Source organism: Taurulus bubalis, assembly GCF_910589615.1.
Source record: "Taurulus bubalis genome assembly, chromosome: 9".
Lineage (NCBI taxonomy): Eukaryota > Metazoa > Chordata > Actinopteri > Perciformes > Cottidae > Taurulus > Taurulus bubalis.
In genome coordinates, this window is record NC_136597.1 from 3,586,918 (window position 1) to 3,614,153 (window position 27,236).

At 40.1% G+C, this 27,236-nt stretch overlaps 1 protein-coding gene across 1 annotated transcript in view; it reads left to right on the plus strand.

Annotated features, from left to right (window-relative positions):
- Positions 1 to 27,236, plus strand: part of LOC306741520 (NT-3 growth factor receptor-like) — a gene marked incomplete at both ends in the record, with an annotated part of 183,263 nt that overhangs the window by 41,892 nt on the left and 114,135 nt on the right. Inside the window, 2 exons of the mRNA XM_079223823.1 lie at positions 187 to 261; positions 7,083 to 7,154. Coding sequence (XP_079079949.1) covers positions 187 to 261; positions 7,083 to 7,154 — 147 coding nt within the window. The remainder of the gene's footprint in view (positions 1 to 186; positions 262 to 7,082; positions 7,155 to 27,236) is intronic.

Consider the following 27,236-nt stretch of genomic DNA (forward strand, 5'->3'; position numbering starts at 1 on the left):
GCAGACGTTAGCTTATATCTTCATCTCTTTTAACCTGTTTTTACAGCTGAATCCGTTTGACATCCTGGGCATATCCTTCAAAGAATTTGAAACAATAACTAATTATTGTTCATTGTAGACAATAATTAGTATATTAATCCATACTCTACAATCAACTAATATGTCTTATCCTGTCCTACTTTTCAGACACATTGAGAACTGGACTGGTCTGCAGATCTTGAGGGATGTGGACATGGAGCTCTACACCGGCTTACAGAGGCTGTAAGTAGCAACACACCTTCGATGTGTCTGTTTGTTCATGCAGTGTTAAAAGGTTTTGAATGCATATCACGGATTAGATGCCTGGCTGGCCTGGGAATATTTCCCTCCATTCCCGTTTATCAGAGTAATGCCCGAAACACATTTGTGAAAAACAGACTCTTAGCACAGACAAGAGAAACGAAAAGAATATTGTAGAGTTCTGAGCACCTACTGTATGTAAAATGAAGCAGCACAATAATTAGGTTTGGGTACCGAGAACGTCCGGTACCTACCGGACCGAAAAGCAACGCAGATTTCGGTGCTTTCTTCCGGTGCCTGAGCCGATTTAAATACTTTTTTTTTTTACACTACTGTGTAATGTTGCTCGGTATATAGATACTAAAAAGGTAGCGCAGTACCCGTACGTTAAAAACGATAGGATTTTGATGTATCGATACTATTAAAATAGCGCGGATCAGAGCGCACTCCTTCACTCTGTCGTCCGCCTGCATGCAGAGCGGGGCTCGAGGGGGCGGGGCTTCCAGCGCTCACACAACACTCACAGCACGCGCACAGAGATCGCTGCAGACACGAGCACGAGCTTTTGAAGGTCCGCCCTCGGCTTGCTGGAACAAATCTCTCCCAGTTGATATTATTGATGACGTGTAGTCCAGTAAAGCAGCAGTTTGTAGAATCCAACAGTCTCTGAGTTCTGTTGCACACGGTCCCAATCAGGCCACCTGATGCTTGTGTCTGTTCTTTTAAATATATTGTTTATAGTTTGAAATTAAAAGGTTTGAAGCTGTAGTTTGAAGACAAGTGTGTTGTATGTATTTATTTATTTATTTATATGTAAAGTATACTTTAAACAGTTAATATATTGTTCAATTTTAAGAAAAGGAATTTCCTTGGCAATAAAAAAGTATCGATTCAGGCACCGTTATCGTTTTAAAAGTATCGGTTTAGCACCGGTATCAGAAAAACCCCAAACGATACCCATCCCTAACAATAATACAGTACAGGTACCACAGTATATATATTCTATACATCACAGCCAGGTCATTTCTCGTGCCAATATGTGATATTATAACATGCAATCTAGGAATATTATTTAAAAAATATACACAAAGCATACATAAACACACCCAAAACGCGGATTCTGAACAGGACCCGCTTCCTACGGTGATATGATGGGCTCATTTTCAGCCAACAAAAACCAATGACTCTTGGAAATAAAAGTATATGTTTTAGGAATAGAAAGATCATGAAACATTTCCTTCGTAGGTGTACCATTGAATAGGAAATGCTAGTGTCTAGCGTTCTAAATAACACGGCACTAAAACAAATCCCCAAAGAAATAGAATAGGACAAGAAGGGACGTTCCCTTTTTCAAATCAACGAAACTGGATGGTCAGAGTGGCGGCCATTTTTATGTTTACTATTGTCCTTGCAACCGCTATAACATCCGTATAAAATAAACCGATTCACGGCTCGTCCTGGATCCCCTGAGGTGAGATTTTTGCAGTAACGACTAAAGCAAGCAAAGCGTGCGACTAAATGTTTCATCCGCACACTCTTGCCACAGTGTAAGGAAAGCACACCGCTATCTCCAGATGCAGTAAGTGATTCTTTAGTTTTATGTAACCAGTTAACTAGCTAGCTGTCTACTAATAAGCTAGCCAGCTTGCTAATTCCACCATGCTTCAATGCTACACTGGTTACAGAAAATGAGCCAAACAGCAGCAGCGCTGGGTCCAACAGTCTTGGCCTCACTCCCCGTTGCTCTGGCGGACAAGCTAGTTAGTTAGCTAGCTAACTAGCCCATAACTCTGGTAAGCAAAATGCCTCTACAGTGCTGAACGTCTGATGTGAAGTTAGCTTGAATGGCCCTGTTGATATGTCATTAATGTGCTTTACTTTAATCAAATTATTCCTTTTCTCTTGAACGTGTATCACAGCCACGTTTTTTTTTAAAGAAATTAAACAGGAAAGTCATCACTAAGCCGGATTAAAAAGGAGCTGCTTTCGTCAGTCAAACACGGTGTTTTGAGGATCTGGTCACCATTTCAGATCACTATTAATCTTAGAAGTTAAGAGCCTTCTTCGAACACACATTTCCCAAAGTAGAATTTATTAGCTTCTTAATATTGGTCTTTGCTCCCAAAGAGGATGCACTTCAAAGTAACTTGGTGGATTTAACCGCCATGTGCACCGTACTGTGCCATACGTTCAAGCTACTTCAATCACAGAGCGCAGGGGATGGAGTCATTTCAACACTTTGATTCATTCGGTGTAATAATGTTGCTTAATGTTCTGTCGGGAGTTTTCATTTATATGCATGTCAGTCGTGAGTGTCATTTCAGCCAGAAGGGAGGATTATTATAAGCGGCAGGTAAATTATCTTTTAGTGTGATTTCGCCGAAGAAAATGGGAGAGCGAAAGAAAGGAAATCTAGTCGCCTCCACTTTCCTCCATCAGAGGGCTCATCACTGTGATGACGACACCGGCCTGACATGATGGGGTAAAAATGTAAATCAGAAACTGCAAGATGTAAATCAGACAATGGAGTTGCAGTTTAGTGCATATCAATTATTAATCAACACATTTTATTTAATTTTTTTCCCTCCCTGATGTTTAAACATTACAGATGGCATCAGTAGTCATGATCAACATATAGACTTGATGCAACTCAATAAACATGAACAAGTCTGTACTGAGACACAGGGGCGCTTTGAGCTCAAATGGAAAAACTGGAAACAAGAAAACCACGGTGGACGTGCAGTGTCCAAAAAAATGATAGAAGGTTAAAAGAATCATATCTTTCTAGTCTTTCATAGCAACATTCACTTGCCATGAGTAGGAAGGAGATGCTCTTTATTCTAAGATTGTTAATTAATCTTTTTTTTTTAAAGGTGTTCTTATACAATTTTCCCTTGAAAATAGAATGACAAATAATTGGGAAATACATTATTTTAGTTAAATATTTGCTTAAAATAAAAAATCACGGCATTAGTAGTTTTCATGTTGTATTATATGCGATCTAGAGCTATTGTTAGGATGTTAAACGGATCATAATTCCCACTTTATTATTTATTTTATATTACTGGGAAAACATCCTTCTGTATAAACTGTATTTATTAAAGTTTCTCTCCAAAACTACATTTTACAAGATTACACTTGAACGCATCATGATCATCGCTGTAATTTACCTTCGCCCAATACTCATTTCTACTGAATACTACCCATCACAGTGTAACTCAATGCAACCACCGCTAAAGTTAGATGTTCCGTTATTCAGCCAAAAGAACTGCGCTGTTCTGTTAACAATAACTGCTTGCCTCCCGTAGATTTCAACACATAATTGTTGTTCACAATGTAGCATTATCCGCGAAAAAAATAGAACGAACAAGAGTGTTTAACGCCAAGAGTGTACTACTATTATTTTGCACATGTACAGTACCATTAAGATACCAGTAGCGAGTAAAATGGGTGGCAGTTGTTCCTGTGCAACGTAAATAAGATGAAATACATGGACATGTGTACTTGCTGATACCCAGTCCAACATTTGAGACTCCGGTTCTGCCGAGTGACGCCGATGCAGAAGTCTCTTAAAACTTGCATTCTCTATACTGACCATCAGGCGGCGACTCCTCCGTTGGCAAAAATAAATGTTCTCATAGACTTCCATAGAATCTACTTCTCTCTTGATTTATTCCCTTAGTAACCATTGTAAACAGGAGTTTATGTCTCAATCTCTAGTTTCAAATCTTTTTCTCTACAGCATGATGTTCATTTAGTAAATGATGGTCCATGAGGATTAAAATGGACCATATATCAGGTTATGCTTCAGGGTAGGCTTATTGTGATTGACAGGTCGCTGCCGCTATCAGAGAGAAGGTTGTTTGAAGGAAAAGGGAGCTGAAGTGCAGGTACGGGAATCTTGGGCACAGGGATCATAGGTTAGTGAGAAATCCAAACACAAGGTGAAGTACGTCTATTAATTCTATTATACAGAAGCAGAGAGTCGAGGTACCACTGGAAATGGCGTAACAATCTGGCAACTGGAGCGATTGAAGACAAGTGCCGGAGATGAGGTGCAGGTGTGGAGATGTTTGCCAGTTGCCGGAAGCCACGCCCACACACACACACACACACACACACACACACACACACACACACACACACACACACACAGGAGACAAACGATTGTGATTGACAAGTCTCTGCCGCTACCAGAGCCGTATACAACTTCAATTAGTTTCTCCTCTGCATTCCAAATATGATAACTTCCATTTACCGGTAGCTAAAAAAACAACATGGCGACGGCCGTAACCCAAGATGGCGACTGCAAAATTGCTAAACTCAAGGCATCAAAACATCAGTCCGCAAACCAACGGGTGACGTCATGATGACTACGTCCACTTCTTATACACTCTATGGCTGTTTCTGAGAATTTTTTATTATAGTTATCGGAACAACTCAAATGAACTGGAGCATAGCACTTAGCACTTAGCACATAACACATATGCACATAGCACAATGATCTGAAAAGTTTCAGTGCCTACTTTTTTTTGGAATGCGCTCAAATGGCTGTACAGTGACTGCTAAAAACAGCTATCGAACAGAGTAGAAGAAGAGAAAGTGAGAAGAAACAGAAGGGCGTGCGTCGCACTGGCTCTGAGAGGAGGGGATGTACATCCAATGGCTCCAATGCTCCAGCTGGGCGCCGACACTGGTCCTCTCCCACTTACAACTAGCCGATTAAAACTGAGCTGCAGATTCCTCCACCGCTCCGTTTTCACTTCCATATCCAAAGGAGCTATTGCAGGAGATACAGAGTGCGCTAATTGGCAACAGTTATCTGGCTGTCAGACTCACTCGAGTCTTTGCTCTCGACATGCTTATAAATAGAGCCCAGTGATTTGGTTTAAGTCGTGCAGCAAACAAATAAAGTGCAGATTTGGGGCCTGGACTACAAGACGAGTCCAACAGAGTATCTGTTGGTCATCTGGTTTACCTTAAACATCATTTGAAGCTGCAAAATCAGCCCAGGGTTTCTCATTCTTGTTTTGAGTTTGTTCACATCAATAATGCCTATAATATTAGACAAATACGAAGAAGTTAAACACGTGATTCCAGCTGAGAGTAACACCGTTTAATCTGCCAAATGCAGGAAGGATGGTTGGTGAGAAATCGCCGACTGTGTGAGTGCGTAAATGAACAGATTCACAATGTCGCTGCTTCATATAAAGCGCGGTGGATTTGACTTTGTTACATGTGTGTATTACGTTTTGTTAATGTGTTGCTTGGATGTGTAAATAATAAATATAACAAACAGAGGTAAGAAGGTTTACTTACATAATTTATAATCACCAGCAGCGCACAATAAAGTAACCGGAGCAGAGTGACAGTGTGTGACGGTAAGACACAACTCCGACGTGTCAAACTGCAACACGCGGCTCAACAAGCTGACACACACGAGTGAATATATTATATGAAAATCAAATATTAATATATACAGATTCTCTTCTCCCCCCCCTGAGTCCGTTTTACTATGCTGGGGTTGTAGCTGAAAGAGCTAAAATATTATTGTCATGTCGATGTCATAAGAATACATCGGCAACACATTTCTTTAATATAATACACACATGTAAGTATTGTCAGTTTATCTATATACATGACATGTATATTTCATTTTATGTTATGTATGTATATAAAAAAATAGCGTCAAGATTCCAACCGCTGAATTGGAGACAGAGGCAAAGTGAGTGAGGGCTGACACAAACTTAAGTGCCTTTTGAAGACGCAGATCCTCGAACAGCCACTAGATGGTGGCTCCACGAAAAGCTCTTTATATAGAAATACTTTTGATAGCTAACGTCATGTCTTTTTGGAGTGTGACTTGGCAGTGGATCTTAAAGGGATACACCCCTAATGTTGTATGTAGTAGTTAGCCACAAAAATACTGGATCCTGCATTTCCCAGAATGCATTGTATTTCTTTTACCTCCCTGCATGTTAAATGCCCACATCTTCTAAAGTCTACACCCTCAGTTTGTAACTCAGGTGCAGTGTAGCGACCTGTCGATCACAAGGTGGCCCCACCCCTAAAGCGTCCCCTGCTTTATGATCTCTTTGACTCTAAATGACCATAATTTACTAAATGAACATCATGCTGTACCGAAGAAGACTTGAAACTAGAGATTGAGACATACACTCATGTTTACATCTTTACTGAGGGAATAAACAATATATATATATATATATATATATATATATATATATATATATATATATATATATACATATACATATATATATATATATATATAAATATATATATATATGTATATGTATATATATATATATATATATATATATATATATATATATATATATATATATGCTATACAACCAGAGGAGTCAGTAAGCCAATCAGCGCCAAGCTGTGCGCCGTAGACAACTTTGTCTTTTCAATATCTCCTGACATTACACTTTGTATTTGCTTTAATAACTAAACTGCCTCAGCTTTAATTAAAAATTAAAGCTGAGGCAGTTTATTTATTAAAGGGGTGTGGACTAAATCCTGTTCAATTTACTATTTAAAAAAAAAAAAAAGTGCTTGCAATAACTGACATAGAAGGCAAGTGAAAGTGAAAACTCTTACCTTCGCAATGTCTCCGCAGACATCTACTCATCATGGCATACGTCCGGTATTCAAATTTCTTTAGTTCAAGTATCTGAAGCAGCCTGTTGCGATTCTTCTTCTCCTCCTTTTTAAGCTGACAATAATTCAGAGTGATAGAGCTGACATTTTTCTCTCCTTGCGTCTGTCTGTTGCAGAACCATTACGAGGAGCAACCTGCACACCATCCAGGCTCGTGTGTTCTCCAAGAATCCCCACCTGCGCTACATGTAAGTGTACACACACACACAAGCACACGCACACTCAAACGTGAACAACATGCAAATATATGCGAATACAAAAATTGCACAGTCACTTATGCCTGTTCTTGAATTATGCACAAAGACCTGCGATTGTCCTGGAAACAAACACGGAAATGTTAGAAGATTGTTTTAGCAAAAAAAAAAGTGTTTTTCTAATAGCAATTACTGATGTATTTCTTCTTATTGAGATACGAAGACGGAGGTGAGGTGGGGAGTTGTTGATTAATCAAATCAAACGGGAAACAGGATGTTTGGACGTGACAGATTTTCCCTGGTGAGAGGGAGATTGTTTGAGGTGAGCTGTGTGACACGGAGGAGCATCACGGTGACGCAGAGGATCCTTCAAATAGTCCTCAAGAAAAATCTGTCTGCCCGAGTTATCATCATGAATTTCACCTATTTTAAGCAGCGAAAAGTGCCAAAAGTTGTCGCGTCACCAACTCAGATTCTTCACTACATTCCCTGCAGTCTGCAATTCCTTTTATTCGTATGTTTGATGTATTCAAATCCTTTCTGTTAAGAGTGCAACACTTTGCAGTTTCTGGGCCTTTTTTCGGTTCTGTCAAATTTGTCTGTCTGTCTGCAATATAAAAGTTCTGCCCCTCTGTGGAAACGGCAAAATACCGACTAGAAATAGAGAGAACCCAAACATGTCTTTTGTGCAAATGAACACAAATGCCATGCCATAAATCGTAAAAAAGAAAATAATGCAAGTTGAATTTCTTTGATAATTTGTATTTACAAAAATATATCTGTAACATCTTAACTATCCACAAGTGTTACCAATGAAAATCTGATGATCGTGACGTTGTTCGCCGCTTCTGGTTGTGATAAACGGTGTAGTTTTGGCGATTGTTTAGAGAAAACATGCATTTTCATCCCGCCGACATTATAACCTAGGATTATAATGCAATGTGCAAATATTATAGCTATAAGGATTCTAATATACTGTTACCTTTCAAAAAATGTCAGTGAGGGACCAGCAACTATGAAATAGTATGATACTTAACCTTATAAGTCATTATAAAATGCTTGATAGTGTTTCATGACTGTGGTTAAAAAGCATGATGCATGTTTGGCTGCTTATTAAACAAGGCTACAGGCAGATTATATTGTAGTTTCTCTGTAATCACTCATTTTAATACCCATACAGCGATCACACAGCCCTTGACGTTAAACTACATTCATGTAGATTTTTATCAGTCGACACCATACTTTTTTTTGTGTGTGCCTGATATCAAATTGTCTGACTTAAAACAAAACAAAAACATGTAAAACCATCATGTTTAAACCCACATCCAGCAATGTAAAGACGTCATGGTGTATTATGGTGCGTTAAAGCACAAGTGAAGGTGATCACAGAGAGCAGGAGGGACATACCGCAGCTTTAACAACTGGATTTGTATTTTTATCTTAGCTTTCCCCATTGTGACATTTAATGAAAAGGAAAAAAAAGTCACGATCGAAAGGATTGATTTTTGTCTGCGCCACAGCTCAGAAAGGTGTTGTCACTTTTGACAAAGAGAATAAACATGGGTCTTATAGATCGAGTTGTTAATGGTGGAGTCCTATCTGTCTGCAGAGAGCATCCTTTTTTTCCCTCACCCACCTACAGCAGTTAGCACCTTTTTCATTATTATGTTAGCCTTCAGTATTCTATACTCCAGCACCACACGTTGCCTATTTGTTCTGTACGTATTTTAATAAAACCCGCCAACCCAAAACCAATCCCCCGGATTCCTAAGACTGAGCGATTGTTATATAAATCCTTAAATCATAGTTGTTGTTTTTTTATGAAAAAAAATGCCCAGCACTGCTGTATTTGGATGTATTGAACACCATAAATAATATACAAGTGAAATATATGGTTTGGTACATGAGGAAATTCCAACATCACAGATGTGTGCAAATGCAAATTTTGGAGACCTCACCTGAATTTTCTCTGTACTAAAACTATACTAAACTGTACTATATAGACTGATATTTACACTTCTGAACAAAATCTCACATGTGTACCTTTTATTATAACACCAACATTATTCAAATAGCCCTAGTGGTTGCAGAGAGCAGAGGCCACGCAGCTTCAGAAAGGACTCGCGTCTCAGCAAAGTCTTTTTCATAAAGTTATGTGGTGAGTGAGTTAATCGCCAAAGCAGGAAAGCCGTTCACCAAAGGCCAGTTTCTGAAGGATTGCATGTTGCATGTCGCTGATATTCTGTGTCCAGAAAAGAACAGCTTGTTCAGCAATATCTCTGTCGGCAAACACCGCGGCAGAGCGGATTAACGAGCTGTCGAGTGACATCTATGATCAGTTACGTGAAAAAGCCAGAGGTTTCATTGCATACTCCGTGGCGCAAAGACGAGCGCAGACAAAACCGACAATGCTCAGCTAGTCATATTCATCATGGGTGTCGTACCACAGCCACGGATATATTTCAGGAGCTGTGCGGCGCGATTGAGCGACCTGGTTTACCTGGAACAGACTGGTGGGCATTTCTACAGATGCTCCCCTTCTATGACAGACAAAAACAATTGACTGGTAGCGCTGGTCCAAAGAAAGTTAGAGGAGGAAAATGCAGAGCCAGCAGTCGTTCTGCACTGTATTATACACCAGCAGGCACTGTGCAGTAAATGCTTGAAATATGAACATGTCATGTCTGTTGTCCTGAAACGTATCAACTAGGTCCAGGATTTTACAGCACCGCCAGTTCAGGGCCTGGCGAGTGTCCCGAGAATGTTGCAAATGGAACTTATTGACTTGCAGTGCAACAGCGATCTAAAAGCTAAAATCAGAGAGGCTCAAGGAAAACCAGACATGACTGGACCATTTGTGAGAGAATTGCCTCCATCCTTCCCTGAGCTGACAAAAGTGTTCAGTCGGGTAAAATGCCTTTTTGGAAGCGCATATCTGTGAGAAACCTTTCTCGACTATGAACTTTAATAAATGCAAGTACAGGTCCAGGCTTAGTGATGCCTATCTTGAAGCAGGGTTTCTACTGTGACCTCGATCAGGGCAAATGTGGCTCAGCTGTGTGAGCAGAAGCGCTGCCAGGTGTCTGGCAAGAAATAGAATAAAGTACAAATGTATTCAGGGATTGCATTTGTTGGTTCGGCACAGTTTTAATAAGTTATTTAAAATATATATATATATATATATATATATATATATATATATATATATATATATATATATATATATATATATATATATATATATATTTGCACTGTTATAAACTAATATGAAAATGTATAGAAACTGCTGGTTGCCTTTTTTTGTAAGTATGACAAAAATATGTTATGAATGTAAAAGTAAATAAGTAAACTTTCAAAAATATTGCGCTTTCTGTGTGGCCCTCCAATGAGACCACAATACCAGCGGTGGCCCCAAGCCAAATTGAGTTTGAGACCCCTGCTGTATGGCAGGGGTCTCAAACCATGTTAAAATATCCCAACACAAAGCAGAAATGATTATTTTTCCAGCCTGGCACAAAAACAGTTTTCAATTCAAATTATGTTTTGTATAGCCCCAAATCGCAAATTACACATTGCGCTAGAGGGCTTTACAATCTGTATACATACAACATCCTCTTTCTGGGACCCCACACCGGCACAGGAAAAACTCTCCCAAAAAAGGGAGTGGGAGAGTTTTGGTCTCTATAGCTAATTTACCAGGTCATGATGAGTTTTGGCGCTCATCATATCTGGCTCATTAGCTTAGCACAAAACTAAAAGTGTAATTTACATTAACTAGGCTAATTTGGGCTATCAAAAAGCAGTAATTCGTAATTACTGACACACCATGCTTTCCAAGCTCGGTAGATAGCATTAATTGGTTACTTAGCACAAAAAACGCTAACACCACATGGCCTCGCCAGCTCCACTCTCGTCCAAATTCGATTTGTGGCTCCAAAAACCCAGATGGCGACGACCAAAATGCCACAATCGAGTCTTAAACTGTAGTCCACAAAACAATGTCCACCTGTGATGTACAGTCAGGGTGTAAAGACAAACCAGAGCTTACCATGAGAGCGTTTACCATTAAAAGCACACAGGCTACAAGACGGGGCTGACTTGGTGCTGACACAGCATATCAAGACAAATTGCTATTGTGGATTTACCTGTGTGTGTGTGTGTGTGTGTGTGTGTGTGTGTGTGTGTGTGTGAGCGTGAGCGCACATTCTATTGTAACACATTCACCGCAACCGTGTACACAGTGCACATGCTGCTACCGTGTATGTTTGGAATTACATTTCCTTTGTGTTTCTTGTGCTGCACAGATTTATGTTCCCCTCCACTTACCTACACTGCAGAACAGAGGTAACATTTGTCAGGGCTGCCAAGTAAGTAAGCCCTGTTCAAGGTGAGGTGGCCCATAAACCAGAACTTAATCTCCTGTTTCAGTGTGGGAGCTTTAATGGAGCACTGCAGCCAGCAGGGACCGACACCCAACGAATGACTTCTAATATCACAATCATGTGTGAGTGTGTTGTTGGATGGAGTGGATGGGGGTCCTCTGTAATCCACTGTCTTTCTGGAATTATGATGCAATGATCAACCGCTTTTTTTTTAATTATAAGAAAAGCGTTCATACAGAGTATGCCACTCTGCCAGCATAGTCTACCCAAGATTAAACCAAACGCAAGTACTGCAGTGGAATAAAGCATTGTATTGCTACTGGATTGGATCGCAGTGGATCGATGCAGCGCTGACCCAGTTGTCTCTGAAAGTTACTGCAAATCGCTGCAAAAAAGTAAAGCTAGATACTTTTTAAGATGTTTTTTTTCTGTGTCACATTGATGGTTTCACCTCGACCGTATTTGGAGTAGGGACCCTGTCCGAGAATAGCATGCCGAAGACCTTAACTAGGGCATGACAGGACATTTGCATGATCTTCTGCGGGCAATTGGCAGGTCACAAAAGTAATTATCAATGGCTGAAAATATATTGAAATAGACACTGAATAAGAAAATGGATGAGATTAAATGAAATATATCTTCTTTTTTTTACACAACATAATAGGAGTAAAGTAAAGAAGAAACAATCCAGTTATCTCAAAACTCTACATTATGAAAGAGAAGATTAGTGTTTTGAGTTTGACCAGCATGTATTTCAGAATGATTGTTATTGTCACTGTGTCAGAGAGATGAGGACATATGAAAAGGTGTTGGCTAGCTGCCTGCTCACATGTGCAGGTAGGCATTCCCGGCTGTATGGGTTTATGCTGCTGCTGTAGTGAGCCATCACATGTTACATAAAATCGAAGAACACTTGCGGCGAATGGCTGCGAGCTAAGATCAAAAAGAATTAGATACAGGTTTAGTTTGACTGGAGAAGTTTTGATACTTTTTGGTATTGGGTTATTTCAGACGGTAACTTAGAAAGTCTTGCATACCGATACCCAGCCTTGTATGCATCAGCTGCTAAATATATCACTCAATCAAACAATCAAACTTATTTTTGAGACTCTGGATCCAGATAAGACAGATACAGACACATAGAATAGATTACACATACAAAAGCACATACGAGTATATGGGCCTAACAATGCCTGACAAAGGCATTGTTGTTATCTCAATGTCCCCTCATCTGGGACTGGTAGCGTGGAGCACTAAACATTATGTTTGATACAACCAACATGATTGGAAAGTATTGACTCCTGCACCCCAACATTTCACTGGCACTCCACCATCTGTCTCTTTAGTAATGTTCTCAAGGCGTCATTATAAGCTACTTGAAGTCTCTGTAAGCTCGCTTTTTGTAGTTAGACGACAAGTGTAGAGTGGTGTACAATCTGATCTAAACAGAGACATCTTCACTCCATACACACACTAAGATTGCATGACAGTGTTTGCTTCTGCGTACATCCTACGACATTGCCTATAAATAGCATTGGTCATCTGTTCTACAATAAAATGTCCAAGATATTTTACCTTGTCACAGACCCAAAATAGTTATCAGACAATTGTGTTCTCTTTAGTTCTACAGATCAAGGTAGCACTCTTAATGGCATTGTATTTGATATCATGTTCCACACCACAGACAGTACATATACAGTAGTACCTTACTACTGTACTGCCTCTGGTGTGGAGACCAGCACTACATGGAATAAGAATAACACGATCATCTGCATACATAGTATTGTGAACTAGAGTATTACCAATCATGCACCTAGTATTAAGGGGTTTCAACTGCTTGGACAGATCATCATTATATAGATTAAAAAGAACTGGGGACAAAATCCCCCCTTGTTGGACACCATTGCTAACCCCAAATGGGGCTGAGACACTTTGGCCCCATTTGACTTGCATGGGTGGGCATACCAGTAAAGCAGAATTCTCACTATGTATTTGGGGACACCTCTTTGACTCAATTTAACAAACAACTTCCTGTGGTTAACACCATCAAAAGCTTTGGAATCATCAACAAAACACATAAGAACTGATGAGTTTTGACCTCTATATTTGTTGAGAATTTCTTTTCAGAGTTAATAAACTCTCATAATCTATCCAGCAGGATTCTTTCTAGGACTTTTGGCAGTATGCTGACCAAAGCAATGGTCCTATAATCTAGGGCGTTAGTCTACATACTAACAGGTTGGCACTAATAGAGCAGACAGCATTGAGTCTGGTAACAAGCCATGAATCATGAAGGCAGTAAAACAAATGGCAAGGAGAGGAGCTATCCTTGGACTAGCATATTTAAGGTGTTCAGCAGTAATATGGTCTAAACCAACCAGTTTCGTGTCAGACAATATTTTCATGGACTGGTCTTCAAGGTGTGGGGGATAAATATAGCGGGAAAAAATTATACAACGCATTAAAATTAATATAAAGTGCATTAAAAATACAACTCACTTTTACGCTGAATTATTGCCACATATTATGCAGAGAGTGATAATCACCTGTAGGAATAAACCTGTGTTTTAAGTAGGACTGTTGATATTGTCTTTTAAATGCAGCTTTCTTTTTCTTGGAAGTCGTGTGCTCTTCTTCGTCTTCTGTCTCCTCGTTGGGCCTTTCCCCTTTCCAAAGAAACTCTCCAAAGACATTTGTTTTTTACTCATTTTTGCTGGCTTGTTAATTGTTGGGATTAGTTATCACATGACCGAGACGAGACGGATGTTTCAGGTAATCTTTTTGAAAATAAAACATCTATCAGACCTTAATAATCAATCAAATATTTGTTCCATTCATTCTTTGTGTGTGTGTGTGTGTGTGTGTGTTCCTGAAATTCCATCAACGCGTATTGTAAAGATGTTTTACGGTTGTTATAGTTTGTTAGAATTCTGCCTCGACAGAATTTTTCATTTCCACAGTCTTTATGGGTGGAAAATTACATTTAAACATCCAGTGAAGTTTCTTGTGGTCGTGGCCACCAATCTCAACCTGGACCCGCAATCAACAGTTCCACACAAAAAGAGAAAAGTCTATAATAAGACGCTCGTCTGCAATTGAAGACCTTTGACTCATTAATATTAAAAGAGTGCGACGTGGTAGAAATATCAAAGTACAAGCAAGAACAGTGATGATTTGTCACTATTCATTAGTGCTGCTCGCTGTACGTGCGCCTGTAGACAAACAGACGGCATTAATCATTTAACACCCTGTAACATCAAATAACCACGATGCATGTGCCATGCAATATGCATTGCCTGTCTGCGTCTCCCATTAAGAGATAATTATAGTACAGCTATATAAGACTGCGGCTGATGGATTATTAATGCCTACAGAATGACGAAACCGACGGTGGAACAAATAATTAGAATTTTCTTTATTAAAGGATAACACTAGAGCCCTCTCTCCCAGCCGAACCCCCACATCCAAGCAGACACATGCTAGCTAATTTTAAAACAGAAAAGTGCTGTTTTTACTGTTTTAGGTGTTTTGTCAGAAGACTCATGTGTTAACATCATAAACCAACAAGAATCCATGTGATTATGTGTGCAAAAGCAAACAAGCATGGGAAGTTTCTCTTTTAGCTAAGCGCTTCTCTTCAAAGTTACGACTTAATACTGGCTGCAGATACAAGATGCCTTTGACAGAGTGAGACGTTAAAGCTGCAATAAAGCAGAATTCATCACTAATGTACTTAATGCCCACTGCGGTGAATTTGAAATACAACATTTAGCGAGCTCACCGGCTGCTGTGAGGAAATCATTAGCATTCATTCACCTCCTCTACACCCTGACATCTTGCATCTCTTGGCGTATAGCGACGGTCTCCAAGGAGGAAAACCGCGGGCCAATCAGGGCTTCAGCCGGCTCCTCGTGGGGGCGGCCATCGCGGCGCTGCCGAGACTTCCCGAACAGCAGGAAGTGGGCAGATGGTGTTTGCTTCTCTCTGTGTGTATGGGTATGTTGATTTGTATGTGCGTCTGTGTGTTGCTAGGAAACTTGGACGTTCTCAGTCCTTTTCACTCCTCTTGAAACGGGCCTTTGCTTGTTGAGTTTAATTGAAATGTTAAGTAGATTATTCATAGAAAAAAAAAAGAACATTGGGTATGAGTTAATATGCGCCACTCAATATTGTCAGACAGAAAATCTGCTTAACCATATAGTGCTGTATAATGATTACTTTTGTCCATGTTTAAAACCGTCCGATAATTGTACATTAACAATAGCATGCTACTTAAGTTCACCCTCGCGGCTCTCATAGCATTGTTATCTGTTTACGGAAAAAAAAAGCTCAGGTAAAGCCACTGCACACGACCTGCTCAGCAGCAAATAGACACAGTTACAGACTAGCTTGGGAACATAGTGGGGCATTTAGCGGCAAAAGATGTTTTCCTCTGGTGGTGGTGGAGACCAAAAACAGAGCTAAATAATAGTGACTATTGCACTTGGAGTGTTGCGTTTAGGGCTCGCTTCTTCTGCCCCTTAGTGGTAAAAGAAATGATTAGTTATTGCCGGTTTAAGATTACCTCTACAGAGTCATGAGTCAAGTGTTCGCTAACCTGGCAAGTGTTATCAACGCTTCCTGTGGACGTACGATAAAAGCCTAATAAATAAAAACCCTGTTAGCTTCATCAGTGATCAATAGCTTACCAAAGTAAAGGTATGGCTCAGTGTGTTAGCAGTACATTGGTACTGTGGGCTTTTATCGTTTTTCGCTACATTCACCCTACAGTGATTTTAGTAGTCAATACTCAACTCGTTGAACAACCCATGAAACCCCCGATATGGAGAAGAGCAGCTTAAATATTAAAAAGAGAATTGCAGGTCCACCTTTTAAAGGTCAGTCCACCTTAAGTGAGCATAAGCCAAAGTTGCCAACAAAAACTAAACCTTGTGTTATAACTTGGCTGCTGTATTAAGGCCTTTGCACACTGGGGCGTGACGAATAAACAACACCAAAGTACTCTGAATATGATATTTCTAGGGCTTTTGTTGTGAAAAGGTAAGAAAGAGTTGATCTGGTCTACTTCCGCCTTTGTCAAGTTTGAATGAAGTAATACAGTTTGCTCTGTGTTGTTTCAAACCCAAAACATTCTGCACAACGTGATTGGTTGATGCCTTTTATTCGCGGTGTGAAGATGTGTATATAAGGGAACAACAAAATATGTATTCAACTTTCTGTGTAAAGTCACAATAGTTTACAGTGAAAGCGCTCTGTAAAAAAATAAAATAAAATTACTTTGATGGCGTGGACAGCAAATGACAAGCACTCATTTGATTGACAAGTGGAACAACTATAGACTGCACTGCGTCCCACCCACACAGACACAGACAGAATGACTGACAGTTTTAATTACCGTCACAACACCTGTCATTTCACAGCTGCGTCAGTTGCTCTGAAAATAGCTCTTGCTAATCAAGTGTGTGTGTGTGTGTGTGTGTGTGTGTGTGTGTGTGTGTGTGTGTGTGTGTGTGTGTGTGTGTGTGTGAAGATGGCGCGGAGAGTGGTGAGTTTCAAATTTGACACTCATTACAGATAATGAACATAGACAATCATATAATGTATGCAGTAAAAACAGTAAATGGAGAGAAAAAAAAAATACAACGGAGCTGCCATTGTGCAAGGTCATGATGGTAATGTGGAGTTTCCATATATGGTGATCTCACAAGCACCGCAAGTGTTTTTTTAAGTCACGATAAAATAATTTGTACAAAGCATAGTCAGTATAGAGACGTGGTCAGGGTGAGTGGGTCAGACAAACACAGGACTTTCACCCTGGCCACTGCTGCCACCATGTGAAACCCCTCTGAACCCTAAAACCCTCCGGCGGGATGGAAAAGCATGTTTTCTTTAAACAATCGCCAAAACTACATTCTGTATCACAGCCAGAAGCTGTCATAATCTTTAGATTTGCATTCTTTCCGACGGTCCTTGAACACATCATGTGCGGCGAATGCTTTCATCAGAAAAAAACTGAAACGAAGCTTAAAATTTTCCTCAAAAACATTCTATTCTACACTACTCATTAAAAACCTCGTCCCAAATAAACCGTTAACGCTCAACAGATCCTGTAAAAAAAACTCCTCAGCTAGCTAGCTAAATACTCATTATTAATAATCAATAATGTATGTGCCAGCAAACTATGAAACACTCGTGCCACTGACGGGTATGGCCCCCATCACCATCATATGGATGTTCTTTATCACTTTGTGTTGTGTCTATTTCCCTTTTTTGACCGTCAGCTTTGCACTACTTTATATGTAAATAGGTTTGTTCTCGTGAATTGGTTTGTTACCTAATAAAATTCAGACTAATTCACGACAAGAAAGGGCTTCCATCCAGATCTTTGGTTGCAGCACAAGTTAGTGTCACAAATTGGCAACGATTGATGACAGACATCCGTTCCAACATGCTGGGGAAGGAGCAGGAAGCAGAAGAGTTCATAGGAAAAGAAGAAAAAAATGCTTCCAAGAAGGCGCAGAGAGCAACATGTTGGAAGCCGTGATGTATAGCGAACATGTCGGCAGTCCAGCTCAGTGCCCAGTGCTCCTCGGGCAGCAGTGAAGGGTAATCGGAGAATAAAAACAACAGCAATGCAGAGGTAGAAATGGAAATCTAAATGAAATGTGTCTTCCTCTATGCTCTCTCTTCCCTCCTGTGCTGAAAGGAATACTGATGAGGGCCATAATCTCAGCAGCTATGAATAATAAACATTGTTACATCACCGGCTGAAAGAAGACTAGGGACCCAGATGGAGCTGGAATCAAGAAGAGTGTGTGTGACCAGAGCAGGAGAGACAAACCCAGATACAGCTTCACTGATAGGGATGGCCATTATCATTACGGACACTGCTTCTACCATCACCGCTGAAACTACACCCACTGCTTCTACCATCACCGCTGAAACTACACCCACTGCTTTTACCATCACCGCTGAAACTACGCCCACTGCTTTTACCATCACCGCTGAAACTACACCCACTGCTTCTACCATCACCGCTGAAACTACACCCACTGCTTTTACCATCACCGCTGAAACTACACCCACTGCTTCTACCATCACCGCTGAAACTACGCCCACTGCTTCTACCATCAGCGCTGAAACTACACCCACTCACTGCTGCTATTTGTCACTTCAACATTCAGACATGACACAGAGTTCATCCAGCTGTCGACGCATCCAAGCTGCTCGATCCGTTCTGCGCATGTGAGCGGGAGCGGCTACCCAGAATTCCATTGCGAGAGGACCCCTACACTGCCTGATTGGCTACTTGCCTAAAAAGGCCTACAAATGCTAACGTTAGCCTAGCTTTTTTACAGTTTTATAATGCTTTTTCATTGATAAACTTACTACTGATATTTTTTTCAGCAAGAAATCAATTATGTATATTTTTTATATCAGCAATTTTACAAATGTTTTTTTGTTCTAATAGCAATCTAGAACAATTATTTCTCGGCAATGTAACTTTTGAGTCAATTTAAATCAAATAAATCCTGATTTTCCAGTAGTCCCGTTTATACTTTGAAGAAAAACGTGGAAAGCATCCATATCTCAGGACATGACGGCTATTCCCATTGGACAGTAGGCCTACAAAGACATAAAGCGGTAAACCCAGGGCATGTATAGAGGTAATGGAAAAAAAAGATTAAAGGAGAAGTAAGATGAAAAGAGAAGATGAAAGCAACAATGGGAAGACTATGCTGTAGGTCTCCAGAGGTACATGGAGGATTTGGTGGGATTTACACAAGGAACATATACATTCAGCTCCGGTTTCCTCCTCTGCTTTTCTTAGAGCTTCTCCTGTGATCCTTTTCCCCTTTTGGCATTTTCTCTCCTGCTCTTCTTCTTCTTCTTCTTCTTCTTCTTCTTCTTCTTCTTCTTCTTCTTCTTCTTCTTCTTCTTCTTCTTCTTCTTCTTATTCTTCTTCTTCTTCTTCTTCTTCCTCCCAACAACAGGATTTTATAAGAGCAGATATGTGATATTAGCATGATCAGATTTCCGATCGGGAAATCTTTTCAGGAGGCAATTTGATAATGAATCTGTACGAGGCCATGAATATAACATGTGCATGGTTAACTTCCCTGATGAATAGCTCAAAAGCTGTTAAAACTGTTTTGCTTGAATCTGACTGTGTGTACTTAGTCAATTCATTAAGTCCATTAAAAAATCTGTGACCGGGATCCCATAGTAATAAGCCCGGAATGATTAATATACATGAAGACTCCTTTTTGCCTCTACCAGTTAGTCAGTATTTGCCATCTAATATTTCTAATGCTTTAATTCTGTTGTTTCTGTCTTGTGCTCTTTGTGACACCAAGGAACAAATATGGTTCATCAGTATGCACAGGAATCGTTTTGCCCTTGGGCTGGACCAAATAAACCCAACTGCGTTTGTGACAGCCCCCTGAAGGCCATAAACATCCACGGTATTATACACAACACCAATAAATAGCTTATTTTCTTTTCTAACTCCTCGTTGCATTCTGCTGCGAGGAGAACATTACTGCACTACACTGCAGTGCAACATTCGATTAGGTTCGCTGTCAGAAATTACTTCTGAATGTATGAAACGGCAGCTTAAACTAAATCAGAATGAGTGAGGCAACAGTAAATGTTGTGCTACAGTAGCACAGGTGATATTACTGAGGAGGAAAAGGAAATCCACATTGACAGCTTTTTAGGGGAGTCATCTGTCTCATAGAGCAGACATGCTTCTACGTCTACAAATCCACAACAACCAGAAAATACACCCTGCTTTTTTAATCTGTATGTTATCTGTCCAACACGTGAGGCCAATAGATAGGTATATGTTCTTTTTTAAAAAACATTACAGAGATTACACATCTCTACATGAACTGTCAATCAAAATCAATCACAACACCTGTGTACTACCTTTAGTAGCTTACTGTAAAACTACTTGTAACTATTATACAGTCCATTGGTTTGGGTAGTATTTTGGATATCTGACAGCTGGTAAAAGTGAGGTTTTTCAAAGCGCTGACTTAGGGGGTTGACATGGGCCTGTTTAAAAACCAGTCACTCCACGTGTCTTGTGGAGATTGGATTGCTGGTTGAGGCTGCGTGATCTGATGGACCTCTATGGTCAGATTAAAGACAAACACTGTCGTTTGAGCCCCATGGTCTGGTGATGGTCAAAGAATAGTATCGACAAGAAGACAAAGCCCCTACCTATGGGGTTGAAGGGCAACGTAAAAGAAAAAAAAAAGACCTTTCTCTTTCCGGTCCTCCAATTAAAGTCGGATCTCTGAATTCAAGTGTATGGGAAATAATGTATTACTGAACTGAGGCAATATAACTCGGGGTGAGCCGAGGCCACAACAACAAACAAAAGAATCTGCCCCCCCAAAAAGGCTGTTTAACCCTAAACAAACAAACAACAAGACATTCATTAAATCTTAATCCCAAGGATATGAAAACCAGTACAACAGAAAAGTGTCTGCTCACCCCTACAGCTTCAGTGCTATTTACAGACAAAAGTGGATTATTTAAAAGTTGCACGGATATTCTAAACACAAACTGGGGCACTAGGCCTCGAGTTATCTGTCAGAATGCTGTCACCGGATCCCTGGAAACCCGGCGCATTTTTAACAGGCAGGACGTGATGGATGGGCCAGCAGCAGACCCTCCCCAGGCCGAGACAAAAATCCTCACAGGCCAGAATACAGACAACACTTTAAAAACAATTACGAATATATTCCAGCCAACGCTGCAGTTTTAGAGCAATACACACCCAAGCACCCATGCATGCACAGACACGTTTCAATGCCGGAGGTCAATTGTACGCACAATGCAACGGGGATGTACTGTCGGTGAACCGCAAGGTTGTCAGTCTCTCAAAACCTCAGATTTTCCATGTGGACATCTCCCTCCATCTCGCATTCATGTCGTACCCCTCTGGATACTGTCAAGCTCGATAGAACAGATGTGATGCAAATGGAAAGCCTCATGCGAACTGACACACGTTTGGAAACAGGAAAGAGAGCTGATGGATGGGACTTTATGGTACGGTAGAAGACCGGCAGCACAAAAGACGTGTGCAACCAGAGAAAACTAGAAACTAGAAACTAGAGATTATAACTACAGTTTGAGACAAACTAATGTGTACAATGTTTACTGATGGAATTAATTGATTTCATAGACTTCTATACAACCATTTATTCATCAATTATTTGATCATGTGAATCAGTACAATCCATTTTAATCAGAACTTAAAATGTTTATGCTCCGACCGTTGCAGTGGTAATCAACGTCCAAATCTGTATTCAAAAGCATTATTTTCTTTTATAAATTTGACCCCAAAAAATCCTAAATTGCCCATGAAATAAGGAATATTCAAATGACAATGTTGCATAATAATTTCTGCCTACCTTACTGTTACTTATCAGATTACTCATCATGAATCTCGTTGTTTTTCTTGAGAGCGCCACAAGATGCTGCTGGCCGGCGTACATTTCAATGAGCTGAGTGTCGGTGAGCGCCGGCCTCTTGAGCAGCTCATTAGGTCACGGTGAAAGTCATCGATGTGGCCTTGCACTAATGGGCCGACTGTCACCATGGTTACTCCGAGACGGGTCGCCAGGTGACTTTGTGTGAGGAGGAGAGAGGTAAATCAAGTGACGCGTGCTGTCTCTGTCTGACAGTAAGCGTTTAAATACTCTACACTGTATATTGACGCAGCGTGATCGTTTAATTTTTTGCACCACTTTGTGTTCTCTCTCTCGATGGGCTGTCACGGGAACATCGATAATGCATTTGTTTGATAAACTTTGTAAAAATGATGGGGCATAAACAAAATACCACAGACCATAGAGCAGGATCTATTTTTTTTATAATGCACATTGATTTGTTTACTGCTACTGCACGTCTCCCGTCCAAAAAGACCAAGGCTTTGCAATGCTAAAATACAACTACACTTACATATAACTATTATATTGTAGGCTTCAGGTGGAAACATTTAGTGTGAGACATACTTAATATCTCTCATGTTAAAGATTTACTTTGAGCCGAGAAGCTAACTCCTGTGCCGCTTTTACTCGGGTGAGACTGAATCCCTTTTAGAAGACTTGAACTTCTTCTTCTCGTACAATTTATGAAATAATTCCATAAAGATAAATCCATCAGTAATTGATTTCTGTGATTATTCATAATTGTGTTTCCTTGTTGAAAATCGTTATTGTTGTTGGTAACCGTCCAGTAGCAATTCCCAATGCTGGGTTGAGTCTGTCAACCAATCAAAGACAATGTTTGCAGCTTGTCGACCAATCAGAGGCTTTGCTCATTACTTGTCAACCAATCAGAAGCTCTGGTCCTTATTTTTTGACCAATAAAAAGGCTGTGTTCCTGACCTTTGGACCAATCAGAGGTTGTATTCCTGTCTACTAATGTTTTCCTGATATGTCGACCAATCAGAGGCTGTGTTCCAGACTGGCAGCTCTGATTTTAACCTGCACAACTGGAAACAAAAATGTAATAATAATGTACATTATGGGAACTGTGGTCTATATGTGGTGACAAGATACAAAATAAAAAACATTAATGAAAGGACTTAGATTTGATTGAAAAAGAGTTGAAGTATTTAAATTATTAAAAAAAGTCTGCCAAAACGTCTTATATTAAAATAATACAATAATAATAATTAAGCATTGCACTCGTGTTACATAATTGAGGAACTGAATGTTTGCCTGCAAAATTATTCCAAAGACTAATCATTCATCCGAATAGTTACTGATTATTCTTCTCCACTTCCTGCTGCTGTTTGATTACCAAGTTGACAGACGGCCAATGTGACACCTGCCATCACATATGCCGCCTGCACTCTCATTTGATCGGGTTTCCCCTCCATTGCAGCGATGCAGCGGGCCAGACGCTGGCTGTGTAGCCTTTATTCCACCTGTCAGGCGATAAGCAATGCTAAGCAGGTACTCGGTGAACATGCCTAGGGCTTTTATTGTGAAAGGTAAAAACGGAAGGAATGAAGCCATCTTAGTTCAAGGTTGAAAGGAGCCACCGTGTCGTTGCACACTCAAAGTGTATGTTTTGAATATCTCCGATTGGTGATTGGTTGATGCTTTCATTTGCAAAATAAAAGCTCAGAAAAATTGGGGAATATGTGATATAATATTTGCTGCGTAAAGTTCGGGTTCTGTGTGGAAGTACAACAGTTAGAAAACATGTATTTACATCTTGAGTAAACTGCGAGAAAAAAGAACAAACCCCATTGTGTAAAGGCTTTAAGCGTAAGCGTAGCATTAGCTAACATTTACTGTAATAATAATAGCGTGCCGCAGTTAGTAACATAATGGCATGACAGCATTACACCGTCGACTTAAAGTAATGCAACATAGCAATAGAAACAACGGAGAAGTGGCACTTAGTTATTGTTTAAATGTATTATAATGCCAAGTGAAGTTCAGCAATATCATATTATTATTTTCAGATTCAAATCCATAGGATGTTTGTGTTTGCATGTGTGAATTTAGCCTCAAGTTCTAAAAGTAGAGAGTAAATCAATAGAAGCTGTGTCTGTGTATTTGTTTCCAACTGTGTTACTGTTGCCTTTGAGTGTGTATCCATATCATGGGGTGCACTTGACTGTCAAAGCTGTGTGTGTGTGTGTGTGTGTGTGTGTGTGTGTGTGTGTGTGTGTGTGTGTGTGTGTGTGTGTGTGTGTGTGTGTGTGTGTGTGTGTGTGTTTGTGGGAACTGTGCAATGTAAGATCCTTTTGAAACAAAGTCATGAATTTGAATGTACTATTCTTTTTCCTCTTCTTTATGTCAGGGTTTTTATCAAGACGTGTGTGTGTGTGTGTGTGTGTGTGTGTGTGTGTGTGTGTGTGTGTGTGTGTGTGTGTGTGTGTTGTGTTTAGCAGCAGTGGTAGGAACCCCCTGTGGAGAGATACAGAAAGATGTGCAGTCAGACTGAAGCAGACAGAAACTGGCAATGGTACTTTTTTATTTTTTTTGAGATCTCAAACTAACATTAAAAGTGCTGGAAAAAACTTTTAAACTTGAATTTGCTTCCCTACTTATAGTGCAAATCTATAGACATGTGCAGTAATGTGTACTGTATGCTGGTACCAACACTTCAATTCAGTTTATTTTATGTAGCCCAACATCACAAATACAAGTTTGCCTCGGAGGGCTTTACAATCTGTACACATAACATCCCTGTCCCAGGACCTCACATCGGACCAGGAAAAACTCCCAATAAAGATAGTAAAAACCCTTTCACAGGGAATAAACCTGAGGGAGAGCAACAGAGGAGGATCCCTCTCCCCGGATGGACAGAAGCAATTAGATGTCATGTGACCAGAATGAATAGCGTAACAGAGTTACAGCACATTACATGAATATGACAGAAATTATTCACATAATGAGTAGTAGGCATGGTGCATGATCCAGATATCCATGAAGCAGAAGTAGGTAGAGAGGAGGGAGGGGGAGGGGCATCAGCAGGGCCATGGCAGCAGGCAGGACCGGTTCCAGGCAGCCACGATCCATGGAAAAAAAGTAGAGTTAGTAATGTGCATTGAAGAGACAATCATTTATCCAGAAGGAGAGAATGAAGAGGAGAGAAAGAAGGAGAGAAGAGGAGCTCAGTGTATCCTAAGATGTCCGCCAGCAGTCTAGGCCTATAGCAGCATATCTAGCGGCTGGACCAGAGCAAACCTGAGCCAGCCCTAACTATAAGCCTGAAACAGCTCTAACTATAAGCGCTATCAAAGAGGAAAGTCTTAAGTCTACTCTTAAATGAGGTGACCGTGCCTGCCCCCCGAACTGAAAGTGGAAGCTGATTCCACAGAAGAGGAGCCCGATAACTGAAAGCTCTAGCCCCCAACCTACTTTTTAACACTCTGGGAACCACAAGTAACCCTGCATTCAGTGAGCGTAATGCTTTAGTGGGGTAATATGGAACTATAAGGTCCCTAAGATATGATGGTGCATCACCAGTTAAGGCTTTGTAGGTAAGGAGGGGTGGGATTCTCCAGAGGGGCCAACGGTTATTTTGCAATACATTGAATACTGCGACAACGTATATTGCGAAAAATGTAGATGAATTAACTTTTCTATTCAACTGCAAATTATGCAGTTTGTACGCATCTGTAAAAGAGAAAAAAACTCTGTCCTTTTAATAACAGGTGACATTTATATTTGCAGTATCAATATGAAGATTGATTGTTATCAGCAGTACAAATATGCAATTCGGGGATTGGCATCGATGCTTCCTACCATGCTACATTGTATACAACAAATTAATATTGGAATCGATCAGGCTTCGGTAAGCGTGGCGGGTAAGCTCTTACAGCATGAACGTTGTAAGTTAGACATATGACCAACACCAGAATGTATATATATATATATTACAAGTGACGTTGACTTCTGGACAGTTAAAGTTATTTTTCAAGACGATGGTGAAAACATAATCGACACAAAGGTGGGAATAGTACATGTGACATGCATGTCCTACTCGCCACTATTCTTACTCAGATGTACTCTTTCTGATGAATCTGTTTTAATGGTTGCTTATAGTAATAAAACCCAAGACTTCTTGTTCATGATTTATAGTACGTCTTCCAGAGACCAGGAAGATAGCATACCCATGGAGCACTTAGGGGGCTTTTAATGTGCATAGAGCATGCACAAACAGAAATCCCTGTACTTTTATCTTTGTGAGGACCCTCAATAGCCCCTAACCCTAACCTTAACCACCAGAAGTTCATGTTTAACCCAAACCCTCAACATAAACTTAACCTTATTCCAACCTGAATCTTAAATCCATCAAACAGGCCTTTTGAAGGAGTGAGTCAAAATGTCCTCACTTTCCAAAAATGTCCTCACTCTACTGTTTATGATCCTCACTATGTCGCAAGTACAAGAATACACACACACACACACACACACACACACCAATATGCAAACAGAGTGGAGGGGCATGATAATAGCACTCTGAGGTTCGCGCTATCATCATGCACATATGTTAGTGCTCCGTGATGATGTCTTATTAAGGCCACACTGAGCTGATGTGATGTGAAACAAAGGAGAGAGCCGAGCTCGATGATACAGCCACTCACAACAGAGGCAGAGGCAGCTAGTCATACAAACACAAGCTTGTAATCAAAGTCCTTTTAGTACAATAAGAAAAATACAATCAATTCAGGTTAAAAGCTCCCCATGGCTCTATGCAAAAGAGAAAGAAAAGTGACTGAGCAATAAGCTTAAAGGCCAGCGTGTGCACATGTTCATGAGCACTTGTTTATGCACAAGGGGGCAGAATTGGGGCAGAAATGTGTTACACCTCAAATAATACATTGAAAACAAGTCAGACATGTCACCCAAAGCCTCTGGGATTATTTATATGTACTAAGACGACTTCTACTACGACTCATACAACTGCTAAACTAGTACTACTACTATTAATGATAGTATTGATCTAATAATAACATTATAGTAATAATGCTGATGACAATGATGGTAAATACGAGAACATTTTCTCCCTGGAAAACAGCAAAAAAGTAGCTGAATACTGCTAAATAACTGGGCAACTGTTAATTTATTTCATCTTTTTTTGTGCGCAAAATACAACTGCTACCGACAGAAGTGTATTGATGACATGCTAGAATAGCATATAATAGAAA